At 41.3% G+C, this 14,767-nt stretch overlaps 1 protein-coding gene across 2 annotated transcripts; it reads left to right on the top strand.

Moving 5' to 3' along the window:
- Positions 1-1,928: 1,928 nt before the first annotated feature.
- tlr3 (toll-like receptor 3) lies at positions 1,929-14,656 on the top strand. 2 transcript variants are annotated; one of them, XM_071407230.1, is made up of 6 exons: positions 1,929-2,275; positions 2,617-3,112; positions 3,419-3,616; positions 4,146-5,998; positions 7,004-7,258; positions 7,816-14,656. In XM_071407230.1, the coding sequence occupies exons 2-5, from the start codon at positions 2,651-2,653 to the stop codon at positions 7,230-7,232; spliced, it is 2,742 nt and encodes a 913-aa protein (XP_071263331.1). In that variant the 5' UTR covers positions 1,929-2,275; positions 2,617-2,650; the 3' UTR covers positions 7,233-7,258; positions 7,816-14,656. The 2 variants fall into 2 exon arrangements, with proteins under 2 accessions (XP_071263331.1, XP_071263330.1); XM_071407229.1 differs by having other exon boundaries at positions 1,931-2,275; positions 7,004-14,656.
- Positions 14,657-14,767: the final 111 nt, after the last annotated feature.

Here is a 14,767-nt window from a genome sequence, read left to right as displayed (position 1 = left end):
AGTAAACCTGTGCTGAGAAGTGGATAGCATAGTTGACTCCCCTATCAATCACTAGATTTGACACAAACCTGTTGGATTTCCTAGAGACGGGGGAATGGATTAGCTCGAGGAGTGAGATTGTATTGCTTCTTTGTCGACACAATACCTCTGATTCGGATGGTAATAAAAAAACATTGGGTTCTGTAAATTCACAATGTGGTCTACTTTCACTTCCTGGTCAGCAATAGAGAAAGAAATCCAGAACGTTTGGTAGCCAAACAAACTCCTTAAATGTAATTTTGTGTAAATTCAACTGAACTAACTTCATTCATATTAGTCAGTGTGAATGGGGATGCGAAAGTACCACAGAGAAGTTCGAAATCTCAGACTATGACAAAGGAGAAATTAGAGTTATGTTTATTTACCAAACTATTTTAGACTACTTTGATTCAGATGAATTCATAGCCATGCTGATTTTGGAATATATTGTGGAATTTTGTCTTACTCTTTGTCTTACTCTACTCTTCAAAGGGATAAACCTCTATTTTAGGGATTGAGGGGGAAATCCCGATACACAAAGAATGGACCAAAAAGGGAAATGAAAATAGACTTAAGGAAATGGTAGATTGTTGTAATGGAACAGTTTCTTGTTTAGACAATTCATTTGAAGTTCTCTATTTAAGTAGATTTTTTTTGTTGGTATCAGTACTTTACTATCTATAATATTTATAAACTACTTTTACTACATTCTTAAAGAAAATAATGTACTTTTTACTCCATACATTTTCCCTGACACCCAAAAGTACTTGTTACATTTTGAATGCTTAGTAGGACAGGAAAATCCCTTATCAAGAGAACATCACTGGTCATCCCTACTGCCTCTGATCTGGCGGACTCACTAAACACACATACTTAGTTTGTAAATGATGTCTGAGTGTTGGAGTGTGCCTCTGTAAATTAAAAGGACAAGAAAAGGGTGTTGTCGGGTTTGCTTAATGTAAGGATTTATTTTTATTTTTACTTTTGATATTTAAATATATTTAAAACCAAATACTTTTAGACTTTCACTCAAAAAGTGTTTTACTGGGTGACTCTGACTTGAGTCATGTTCTATTACGCAACCTACTTATTTTATTCATTTATTTACACATTTTCCAATTAACTTTTTGCTTGATCACTATCGCCACTATCGCCCCCCAGCCATAAGAAGTTAAGAACACATTCTTATTTACAATGACGGTCTACTGAGGAACCGTGGGTTAATAACTGCCTTGTTCAGGGGCAAAATGACAGATTTTTACCTTGTCAGCTCGGGGATTCAATCCAGCAACCTTTCGGATACAGGCCTAATGCTCTAACCACTAGGCTACCTGCCGCCCCTGTTTAGTGAGCTTTGCAGTTATCACAAGGCTGAACAAGTCATTGACATTAAGTTCATCAAATATTATTAAAACTGCAGTCTGCAATTGGTCCATTTTTGGACTTAGAATTAATAATAGCCATTATATTTTGTGTTCAGTTGAACTAAGGTCATTTGGCATTTACATATTATATTATTCAATAATCAATATTTCATTAGTTTAAAAGTAAACAAATTGATGCACCAATCGCAGACTATAGCTTTAATTTATGTATAGCTTTTTTTAAATCAAAAGGCAAAAAGCTAGGCTTATAGTGGGTGAAGTCTGTGAAAGTGGCCCCTAGACAGTTTATCAATTTCACTAGGACTCTTGTGTAATTGGATGGGCAATGAAAGCGACGCACATGTTTCACTATAGGCTTACTTCAAGTGTCCTAACAGTGAGCAAAAAAAAATACACATTTACGGAAAACTATCTTCTAAACATAATTCATATTTTCTATGACTGATAACTGCATGTCTATTAAAGTACATTAACATAACCTACACAGACCCGGACATGAACCAGAAACGTTCAAAGGTGATGCCTTTAAAAGGTTTGCACAGTTGTTTGGGTCCTCTTTCCAATGACATCCCGCCAACAACGAAAGTGGCAGCCAAAGATCCAACTGTACCCACAAACCTTGGGTCCTTGCCAGTTTCGTTTTTGAAGAAATTGTCTGTGGGCCAGCACGTAGCCTGACGGAACAACGCACTGCTATAGATATGCAGATACGTGTCATTTCACTTCCCACAACACTGCAGCCGCCCACACGGCAGCTGTTCATGTCTCAAAGGCTTCTATGCTTCCTCGGATTTACTGTGTACATAACTCTGCAACTTTTACGTTCAAAATGACTGACGAGCAACACTCTCCGTCTCAATAAACGACATCTGGTAGGTTCTGTTTTCTTCTTTCAAATGTTAGAATCGAAATAGGTTTCTGTAGCCAATGTGTATCTTATTTTTGCTCTGCAGAGTTTTGCAGCAGTTGTCAGTTTAACTGTTTCAATTTATCAAAATGTAGATTGTGATAATCTTGTGTGCAAAATGACACAATGGCTCTGATAGTGCAACTGTATATTAAATGGGAGAAGCTATGTTTGTTTTCTCTCTCTGATGACTCATGATAAATCACCATATGTTGCCAAACCTGTTCACAAATATTCATTGCCAAATAATTGAACTCTTTATATAGCTCTGCTTACTTACTATATACCTATCCATTTCTTTTGCAGTTTTTATGAAAAACTGTTAAAACCATCTGAAGCTATGAATTGGCCAGATATAATCCTCATTCTATTGGCTGTCAATCTGGGTGACCTCATCACTGGCCCTACCCTATGCCACGCCTCTCAAAAGCGCCAGAAATCCGAATGCCAGGTGCGAAACGGCCGGGCCGACTGCAGCCACCTCCGCCTCAAGGAGATACCTCCCAACCTGCCATGGAATATCACCGGCCTGGATGTCTCCCACAACAGGCTGGTGGAGCTACCCCCAGCATCGCTGGCCACTTACCCAGGGCTCGTGCACCTGGACGTGGGCTTCAACAGCCTCACCAAGCTGGAGGACAGCCTGTGTCAGACCCTGGGCCTGCTGAGGACACTGACCGTGCAGCACAACGAGGTACATCGGCTGACGGAGAAGGACCTGAGCAACTGCACCAATCTGACAGAGCTTAACCTGGCTGGCAACAGGTTGAAGCTACAGGGAGAGCCCTTTGCTGCCCTACAGGTAGGGATCTGCCTGGTGTCATGGTGAAGACAAGGATGGCAGGGGTTGTGGATGTGTTGATAATGATGATATACAGTACTAGATGATGATGATACAGATGAGAGAGCGGGGGATGCTCTTGACTCTTCAGGACAATATTTTGGGACCATTTTTTTTGTTTCTTTCATATACCATCCAATGATTTGGATTTGGGTTATTCTCTTTCAAGCCTAAGCCTAAACCATAGACAAATTATGATTTGATTGCAGTTGTCTCAGTTACATTTTCTCTCAAACCCTCTTAGAATATCTTTCCATTTTTCACCAGAGTCTGACACTGCTGGACGTGTCCAAAAATGACCTGAAGACAGCCAAGTTGGGCACCTACCTTCAGCTTCCAAGCCTGGTGACTCTCATCTTGTCTAGCAACAGCATATCAACCTTGAAAAAGGATGACTTCAATTTTCTCAGTAATTCCTCATCCCTACGAGTCCTCCACCTGTCGAATCTAACAACTCTAGCAAAGGTACGAAAGATCCTGTGAAATGGGAAATGAAAGGATGTTAATGATTTCAGCTGCTGACACTAGGAATAAGAACCATGCTCAACCAATCACACCTTTTTTTATGTTGTCAAGATCCCTTCAGTGTTTCCTCTCTTATTTTCTAGGCATAGTGCAAAGCCACCAAATTAACATCGAGGGCATTTTGAACCAACATTTTCATATTAAACTAATGGATGCCAAATTAGGCAAAAGAGGAACAGAGCAAGGCAGGGTCCAGAAAAATACAATGGTAGTGAAAACTGGATCACTCAACGCCTCACTTGAAAGGTTGTAATAATGCGACAGCTCACTTGCCACAGACGTCAATTCAACGTTTATTCCACGTTGGTTCAACGTAATTTAGTTGAGATTACATGGAAACAACATTGATTGAACCACAAATAAGTAGGAATTAGTAGGTTCAAGGTCTTTTGACAACGTATCTACAGTCTATGGCAGCATCTTGTGCAGCATCTAATCAGCAACTAATCAGTGTTTTTTTCCCTTGCAGTTTGAGCCTGATTGCTTGAAGCCCATTGCAAGCATACATGAGTTAGTCATGAATGGGAGCAAACTTGGCCCTTCGCTCACGTCTAAACTTTGTACAGAGCTTTCTGGGACAGCGATCCGCAGCCTCTTCCTTCAGAAGACACAGCTAGTTACACTAGACAACACCACCTTCAAAGGCCTGGTGAAGACCCACCTCACTACTTTGGATCTATCCCACAACAGCATAGCTAAGATCGGGGATGGTTCTTTCCAGTGGCTGCCCATGCTGGAAGTTCTTTCTCTGGAGCAGAGCAACATCAAGCGCCTGACTAAGAACACTTTCCACGGGCTGGGGAATCTGACACGGCTCAACCTGAATATGGCGCTGGTGAAGAGTCACACTTCTTCTTACCCTATTATCGACGACTTCTCCTTCCAGCCACTAGGGGCACTGGAGAGCCTGAGCATGGAGAATACTGCCTTTCGAAACATCTCGGTGCTCACCTTTGCGGGTTTGATGAGTCTCCGCCAACTCCACCTGAGCGGGACCAGCTGCATGTCGCTCAAAATCATCACCAACCAGACCTTTGTGTCCCTCGCACATTCACCACTTCTTACGCTAAAGCTTACACGCACTGAAATCTCCCGTCTAGACCCTGGAGCCTTCTCCAGCCTGGGCAATCTCACCACCCTTCTGCTGGGCAACAACTCCATCTCCCAGACCCTGACGGGAAAAGAGTTCCAGGGTTTGGGCCAGCTACAGGAGATCTACCTCTCTAACGGCAACCAGAAGCTCATCCTCAGCCCTATGTCCTTCGTCCATGTCCCCGCTCTCAGGACCCTGATGCTGGGGAGAGCTCTGTCAAGCACCATGTATATGAATACCTCTCCGTTCAAGCCGCTGTCCAACCTCACCATCCTGGACCTCAGCAACAACAACATCGCCAACATCAGAATTGATCTTCTGGATGGACTAGAGAATCTGAAGGTGCTGAAGCTTCAGCACAACAACTTGGCCCGGCTGTGGAAGAGTGCCAACCCGGGTGGGCCGGTGCTATTTCTTAGGGGGCTCCGCAGCCTTGTTGCCCTGGAGATGGACTTCAACGGTCTGGATGAGATCCCCGAGGAGGCCCTTCATGGATTAACCAACCTTCAAGAGCTCAGCCTCAGTGGGAACATCCTGAACCAACTCAAGGACTCAGTCTTCAACGACTTGGGGTCGCTCCGGGTGCTTCGGCTCCAGAAGAACCTAATAACGTCGGTGAGGAAGGAAGTGTTTGGGCCGGCTTTGGCCAACCTCAGCCAGCTGGTCATGGAGAAGAACCCGTTCGACTGCACCTGCGAGAGCATCCTGTGGTTTGTGGTGTGGCTGAACGGATCAAACGCCAGTGTGCCGGGCCTCAGGGATGAATATGTGTGCAACACGCCGCAAGCCTACTACAACCGCTCGATCATGGAGTTCGACAGGCTCTCCTGCCTGGACATGACACCATTCCAGGCGCTCTACGTGCTCACCAGCACTGCGGTCCTGACCTTAATGGTGACCTCACTCCTAGTGCGCTTCCAGGGTTGGAGGATTCAGTTCTACTGGAAAGTTCTGATCAACCGTACACTCGGATTGAGCGATGCCAGTTCCGGGGAGAGGAGAGAGTTCAACTACGACGCGTACGTCATTCATGTTGCAAAGGATAAAACCTGGGTGGATCGAAGCTTGATCCCCTTAGAGAAAGAACAGGGGTATAAATTTTATCTGCAGGATCGAGATGCAGTGCCAGGTGATTCGCGACTGGAGTCCATTGTGGAGAATATGAGAAGGTCCAGAAAAATACTATTTGTGGTCACCGAAACTCTTCTCGAAGACCCCATGTGTCGACAGTAAGTAAAATTAATATTGTTATATTTTTTCTAACATTCACGTTACATAAGCTTTGGTAGAGCATGTGTGGTCACTGGTCATGGAAAAGAGAACATTGATAAGGACAGTGGTTGGAAAATCTGCAGGAGTCTTTATTTCAGGCGTTTTAATGTGTTATGATAGTGATAATACCATAATTGTTCTGTTTTAAAATTAAACTGAACAAGTTTTACTCATACAGGGGAAGTGGAGATTGTGTGAAGTGGGTAAGTGAGTTTAGGTATTTCTGGAAGAAGATATGAAACCCAAACAAGCAGTAAAAAAAAACATTTTACACAGAAAATTCTCTTAGCGTCTGGACAACCATTTCTTCATCGAAAAAATAATAATATTTGAGTTCAATAATGATTCTATAATGTGTAAACTATGTAAGTACACTCACAACTCAAGTCGCCGTGGATAAGAGCGTCTGCTAAATTACATAAATGTAAAATGCTATTATTCTGAACTCGTTACCCTTTTTTTGGCTATGGACCATAATGCTCAAAGAATGTCTAAGTGAAGAATGCATATTTAAAGGATCTACACAGCACTGATCCAAGGCAGGTGTTTCTGTCTAAACCCTTGAAGTGTTGAGGTTATTGGCTTAATCTGTGTTCTTGAAAGCTGCTCTAACAGTACAGTATAAACCAGTGTTAAATGTTGCCATTCATTGATTATATATATTTTTTAAACTTTGATTGTATTTTATTCTAGCACTTTTCATGTTTCACCCTTTTGATTGATTTGATTGCACATCACTCTGGATAAGTGTAAATGATATGTATATGATTGAGATCTGAAATGTTATTCCTGTTATGTTTCTGTACTTTGAGCCTCTTTTACTTGCCCTCTCTGACAAATGCCCTCTTCTGTCTCTCCGCGTTTCCCCACTTCCCCCCCCCCCCCTCCTCTCCCTGAAAACCACTTCCTCCCATTTCCTTTCCCTCCCCTCACCTCCTACCATTCTCTCCCTTTCCCCTCAGGTTCACGGCCCACCACGCCCTGCACCAGGTGATCGAGGACAGCCGGGACTCGGTGGTGCTGGTCTTCCTGGAGGACGTGCAGGACTACAAGTTGTCCCGCTGTCTGCTCCTGCGCAGGGGCATGCTTCGTCCACATTGCATCCTCAACTGGCCCCTGCAGAGGGAGAGGGTGCCCGCCTTCCACCAGAGGCTCCGCGTCGCCCTGAGCACCACCAACCGAGTGCAGTAACTTTCTCCATGCCATTATGCTTAAAGGTGTACTGAAAATTTGACTTAAGCCAAATCAAATGTATTGGTCATGTACTCATTTTTCAGATGTTATCACAGGTTCAGCGAAATGCTTATGTTTCTAACTCCAACAGTGCAGTAATAACTAGCAATACAAAACAAATCCCCAAAATGTAAAGAAAGAAATGTCTGAGTTTGGGATATGAATATATACTGTATGTATTTGATGGTGTGTATTTGATGGTGTGTATGGACACTATATGAATAGAAAAGGTGTGCACAGCAGTAGTTCTATAGGATATGCCTTGACTTGAATACAGTGTATACTGTACATGTGAAGTGTGTAAAACAGGATGTAAACATTATTATAGCAACCGGTGTTCAATGACTTTGTACATAGGGCACCAGCCTCTAAGGTGCAGGGTAGAGTACCAGGTGGTAGCCTGCTAGTAACAGTGACTAAAGTTCAGAGTACTGGGCAGAGGCCGGCTAGTGGTGACTGTTTAACAGTCTGAAGGCCTGGAGATAGAAGCTGTTTATCAGTCTCTCGGTTTTGATGCACCTGTACTGTCTCTGCCTTCTAGATTGTAGCGGGTGAACAGGCCGTGGCTCGGGTGGCTGAGGTCCTTGATGATCTTCTTGGCCTTCCTGTGACACCGGGTGCTGTAGATGTCCTGTAGGGCAGGCAGTGTGCCCTCCAGGACATCTGACCACACCACCCTCTGGAGAGCCCTGCGCTTGCAGATGGTATTATTACGTTTATGTAATACTTGGCTATATTTCTTAAATGATGACAGTGGGTGTAAGGGTGTGGAAAGTGTGCAAAACTGTTGCTCTCATTGTATGGTTCAGAGTAAAGTTAACAGTGTGCACTACTGTAGCTTCCATTCAGTGGCTAAGATTTTAAGGAAGTGTACTTGAAAGTACAATGCTGTACAATGCTGCGGTTTCAAACAATGGTCGAGGATACAAGGTGTGCAATTTTGCAAGTCTCATTTAACCGCTGAACGAAAAAGTAAGTGGACTTAATGGGCTAAGTGGCACAGTTTCAGTAGCCGAGTAACCTGCAAAAAGTGAAATCTAAGCTTATAATATTGAGTGATTGATAAAAAAAAAAAAAGGATTTTACCAAGCTAAATGACGTTAGATCATTTAGCTTGATAAAATCCTTTTTTTAAAAAAAAAAAAAGAAAAAACATATCACTAATTGTAAGTGAATTATCAGTCAATATAAGATATTTAGGCTTGCTTAGATTGAACTTTTTGCAGTGTGGATTTGGAAATGAGACATATCTTAGACCTAGCACTCATTTGTACAGGTGACATTTGACTAAATGGACCCAGCATGTTTTCGCACTATACTGTATAGGACATGGCGTCTCCTGCCACACTGTTTCATGGAATTGTATGTTTGTTGTAGCTACCGTTTTATTGCACAGTCTATTTTTAACCCTTGAGTTTGGTTATATGATCGTCAAGCCTATTCAAAAGATTAGGGGACAGGACCAGGATCTATAACGTAGGACAATGTCACTTGTACAGCGTATTGGCAATTAAAAACTGTGTTAGCACAGAAACCCCGGGTTCATTTGATGTAGAACAGGGTAGGCAACTAGATCGGGGGGCCGGAACATACAGTAATTATATTTATACACTGCAAATTGACCACATCTAAGCCCAAAAAGTGATTTGTATTTGAAAATAACAATTTTATATGTTGATTACATTGAGACACGATCAGGTCTCTTTTTAAAAATTATTCATAGGAATACTTGGGAACAGATTTCCTAAATTAAACACATGTTTAGCTGAATTCTTGACTTCAGTCTTTTTTGACCGAAAACAAAAAAAGTTATAACTTTGGGGGACCCCAAAAAAACACTTGAAGGACGGTTTTTGCTCGCGGGTTGTCTATTGCTGACCTCGATGTAGAAGGTATTGGCCATGTTTGAGAGCATCAATTCTGCTGAGTCGCTGATCATTGACTGATCTACAAATCATAATGAGTAGTTATTTACAAGGTGATTTGCAGATCACTGACAGAGTAGATCACTGACTTAACAAAATGCTTTGAAATGTGGTTTCATGGTCAATTACAGTAGGGTTATTTTACAGCGTTACTTTAGTATTGCTAGCAGGAGTATTACAACTACACTGTAAAATAACCCACTATTGCACACATTAACCATGTAATGTTCTCTTCATAACCAAAATGTCAGATGAACTTAGAACTTTAACAAACCTACATATTCTTATTTTTCCACTGTGGGAAATGCTTTAATTAGGTCATTTCAGGTTAAGGGTTTGGGACAACTCTATATTAAATATATTTGTTTCAGCACTTTTGTACACTTATTGAAAGTTCGAATTTTGTTTAATAGAGTATGGTTCAACAAAAATCTCTTTGTATTTGTCTCATGACACCTAGTGTTGATTTGAGTGAACTGCAAGTATATTTGAACACACTCTTTTTCCCATCTGTATGCTGTTCAGCATGTCTTTAAAGTTTTCAGTAAAATTGGATTCTTGACATTTGTATTATTAGTTAAAATTAAACTTTGTGAAAAAATAAACAAATTAACTGAAATCCTAAATCCTCTGCCCTCAAGTGGTCGAGAAAAAGCTAGGTTTTAAATGTGACATTCTCACATTTTATTTTTATTTTGAGGAATAACTTAAAAAATAAAAAGGCATTCCAAAAACTAGCCAGCTTCTGGCAACATCCTTAAAACTAACTTCAGGAGCTATGGGACCCTGAAAGTAAGCCATTGGCATTTGGGTCACTTAAAACATTCCTTAACTTGAATTTTTTTTTAAAGAAGAGGAATAACTAAACTTTGCCCAATTTAAAGAAAGAAGGAGGCTTACTTCAAGGGTTTGTGGATTAAGGAAGGGAGGAAAAAGGGATAAACACTGTCCTTTCTCACACATGTGTTTTGGATTTATATTAGTAACAACCTCATTCACAGGCTAATTGCTAATGAGATACAGCTGGTAGATTAACCTTCTCCCCTTGTTCAATTGATAATGAACACTCCCACTGGGCACAAACATAATATTAAAATCTAGTTTTGATTTACAATTGGTTGAGTTGTCAATGTCAAATCAACAAAAACAATTCACCATGTCATTGGATTTAGGTTCAAAGTTGGGTGGGGAGAAAAATAAATGTTTCCAAGTTGATTCAACGTCATCGCATAGATTTTTGGTGTCGAAATGACGTGGGAACAACATTGATTTAACCAGTTTTTGACCAGTGGGTTATTAGTTACACGATCATATTTTCATTCATAAGCAGTCAGTAATCCATCAGTTCTGTATTATACGCTACATGATGTTACCCTATTTGTATATGCTTGGGGACACACATTGGACTATGTTTATTTATTCGGATCTCTCTTTTAGCCCACCAAGGGCTAGCCTTGCCAGAGTCCTTTATGTGTGTCAGAAATGTTTGGAAATAGTATAGAGCAGGGGTCATCAACTCTTACTCCACGAGATCCGGAGCCTGGTGGTTTTCTGTTCTACCTAATAATTAATTGTGCACACCTGGTGTCCCAGATCTAAATCAGTATCTGATTAGAAGGGAACAATTTTAAAAATCCAGTGGAACTGGCTCCCAGGTCCAGAGTTGAGTTGGTGTGGTATAGAGTATGGAAATGTACTATTGATAAAAATACATCCTAAGATTGAAATGTTCTCTTGTGTGATATCAAAAAGTACTTCCAAGAGGTCTGGACCTTAAGACCTTAGAGGCCCAAATGACGCTTACGCTGCCGGGCTGCTAGTTCAAGCCCAGGCCCCCTCCCACCTTGGATTCCAAAGTGTCCAAGGCCTTCATTGGAAGTCCAACACCCACCCTATTTGTTTTGGGGATTGCAAGTGGGCCCCTTTTCCTGATTTTGATACTTTTTCAAGCTTCAATCATAGCTCTTCCCCCTTCATTCGCTACAAAAGTAACACCCTTTTTTTAAGAGCATCTCACGGTTGCTTGCCAAGGGGGCCTGCATCCTAAACAAGTTGACTGTATAAGTATCACTTCAGGGGTACTCGTAGGGGTAGCCTACCCGATTCTGACCAACCACTGACCAAGGAGCATTACATGGTCAGTGATTGGACATCTTTCCATAATTACACAGAACTTTTTGTTTGCTATTGTGAAAGAATGAGACCCTGAAGCAAATGTATATTTATGAGTCAATATTGGACCACCACCTAACTAACCAAGATGACTGTGGATATCGGTGCTGATTGGTTCGATCGTTTTGGTCTTACTCGTGACCATATTGACCAGCGTCTTCACCTGGCAGTTCCTCAGCAGCTCTGCACAGATGGACCCAGATGAAGCCAATACCAGGGATAAGTCAAAGCTACCCGTTACTGGGCAGTGCTCTGTCATTTAAAGGTAATGCGAGAGGTTAGGTGTATATATATATTTTTTTTTATATAAGAATATTGAGTATTTTGAAGAGGGTGTGCTTTTTATCAATTTAGCACTGGGGAACTTCTAACCATGAAGACTTCAATTATGCCATCCATAATATCTTTAGGAACTACTTTGTAGCATTAAAGAAAGAAAATTAATCAATTGATTCAAAAGATATGTGAATACAATATCCAATTTGAACGGTGAATCACTTCAATCTGTTTGTCCCAAATGTCCTAGAAATGAGGCTGTTCTCATTAACACAATATATTGTTTCCATTGTTGCTGTATGGAGATTCGTTGCACGGCAACTTATTCAGACCTGGTGTGACTGTTAAATATTTTGGAGGGCCCCCCACTTTAAAGATGCAATCTGCAGTTTATACAACAACAAAGCGGTCAAGCTGGCACTGTTTTGGTAAAAATCTGATTGGGCTGGAAAATGTAACCACTCAACTTTAGAGACATAGCTATGGATTCAAGGACTGACCATCCATGATATAAAAATTATAGTTTTAACCATGTTTTGGTTTATAACTGGCTGTGAATTAAACGTTGCTGTGTTATCATAGGGAGTTACCATCTGAGTGTGTGTGCACGTGTATCTATACCTGTCTGTGTCTGTGTGCATGTTTACATTTGTATTTTACATTTTAGTCCTTTAGCAGAACGACTTACAATAAATAGCGAGTGCATACATTTTCATACTTTTTTTGTCCTGTGTACTACATGTGCGTGCATGACAGTACAAAATACTATCCCTTGATGAACATCCAGGTTTACCTCTTACCCCCTCCCAACTGGTTAATCATTCATAACTAGAGGCCAGAGAATCAGGGAAAAGTGGGGAACAGGTCAGGATTAAAGTCCACCTGATATGAGGTGTAGCCAGCAGGTCTCAGACATTCATTCGGAGGTTGTTAAGGCCACGTACTACCCAGAGATGGCGATAGTTTTGGGGGCTTACACGTTGGGGCTGCTGGGGATGAGCCTCTTCGTTTCAATGCTGACCTACGCCACCTACCAGCTACTCAGCAGTTATCTGTATAAATGGAGGGAGATGAAGCCCATACCAGAGATTGAAGGCACATACCCCCTCATAGGGAACGCACTGCAGTTCAAATCCAACGCCGGAGGTGAGAGAGGAGAGGTTATGAGGGGGGGGGGGGAGACGAGAAGGGTATTTTGAAGAGGGGTTGCTTTTATTAGTTTAACATTTGGGTTCAAACCATGATGACATAAATGATGCCAGCCTTTCCATAATAACTTTAAGAAGTACTTGTTAACACAAGAAAGAAAATTAATCAATTGATTCAAAAGATATGTGAATACAATATCCAATTTGAACGGTGAATCACTTCAATCTGTTTGTCCCAAATGTCCTAGAAATGAGGCTGTTCTCATTAACACAATATATTGTTTGCATTGTTGCTGTATGGAGATTCGTTGCACGGCAACTTATTCAGACCTGGTGTGACTGTTAAATATTTTGGAGGGCCCCCCACTTTAAAGATGCAATCTGCAGTTTATACAACAACAAAGCGGTCAAGCTGGCACTGTTTTGGTAAAAATCTGATTGGGCTGGAAAATGTAACCACTCAACTTTAGAGACATAGCTATGGATTCAAGGACTGACCATCCATGATATAAAAATTATAGTTTTAACCATGTTTTGGTTTATAACTGGCTGTGAATTAAACGTTGCTGTGTTATCATAGGGAGTTACCATCTGAGTGTGTGTGCACGTGTATCTATACCTGTCTGTGTCTGTGTGCATGTTTACATTTGTATTTTACATTTTAGTCCTTTAGCAGAACGACTTACAATAAATAGCGAGTGCATACATTTTCATACTTTTTTTGTCCTGTGTACTACATGTGCGTGCATGACAGTACAAAATACTATCCCTTGATGAACATCCAGGTTTACCTCTTACCCCCTCCCAACTGGTTAATCATTCATAACTAGAGGCCAGAGAATCAGGGAAAAGTGGGGAACAGGTCAGGATTAAAGTCCACCTGATATGAGGTGTAGCCAGCAGGTCTCAGACATTCATTCGGAGGTTGTTAAGGCCACGTACTACCCAGAGATGGCGATAGTTTTGGGGGCTTACACGTTGGGGCTGCTGGGGATGAGCCTCTTCGTTTCAATGCTGACCTACGCCACCTACCAGCTACTCAGCAGTTATCTGTATAAATGGAGGGAGATGAAGCCCATACCAGAGATTGAAGGCACATACCCCCTCATAGGGAACGCACTGCAGTTCAAATCCAACGCCGGAGGTGAGAGAGGAGAGGTTATGAGGGGGGGGGGGGAGACGAGAAGGGTATTTTGAAGAGGGGTTGCTTTTATTAGTTTAACATTTGGGTTCAAACCATGATGACATAAATGATGCCAGCCTTTCCATAATAACTTTAAGAAGTACTTGTTAACACAAGAAAGAAAATTAATCAATTGATTCAAAAGATATGTGAATACAATATCCAATTTGAACGGTGAATCACTTCAATCTGTTTGTCCCAAATGTCCTAGAAATGAGGCTGTTCTCATTAACACAATATATTGTTTGCATTGTTGCTGTATGGAGATTCGTTGCACGGCAACTTATTCAGACCTGGTGTGACTGTTAAATATTTTGGAGGGCCCCCCACTTTAAAGATGCAATCTGCAGTTTATACAACAACAAAGCGGTCAAGCTGGCACTGTTTTGGTAAAAATCTGATTGGGCTGGAAAATGTAACCACTCAACTTTAGAGACATAGCTATGGATTCAAGGACTGACCATCCATGATATAAAAATTATAGTTTTAACCATGTTTTGGTTTATAACTGGCTGTGAATTAAACGTTGCTGTGTTATCATAGGGAGTTACCATCTGAGTGTGTGTGCACGTGTATCTATACCTGTCTGTGTCTGTGTGCATGTTTACATTTGTATTTTACATTTTAGTCTTTTAGCAGAACGACTTACAATAAATAGCGAGTGCATACATTTTCATACTTTTTTTGTCCTGTGTACTACATGTGCGTGCATGACAGTACAAAATACTATCCCTTGATGAACATCCAGGTTTACCTCTTACCCCCTCCCAACTGGTTAATCATTCATAA

This window comes from Salvelinus alpinus, chromosome 6 (assembly GCF_045679555.1).
Source record: "Salvelinus alpinus chromosome 6, SLU_Salpinus.1, whole genome shotgun sequence".
NCBI lineage: Eukaryota > Metazoa > Chordata > Actinopteri > Salmoniformes > Salmonidae > Salvelinus > Salvelinus alpinus.
This window is presented reverse-complemented; position numbering and strand designations above follow the sequence as displayed.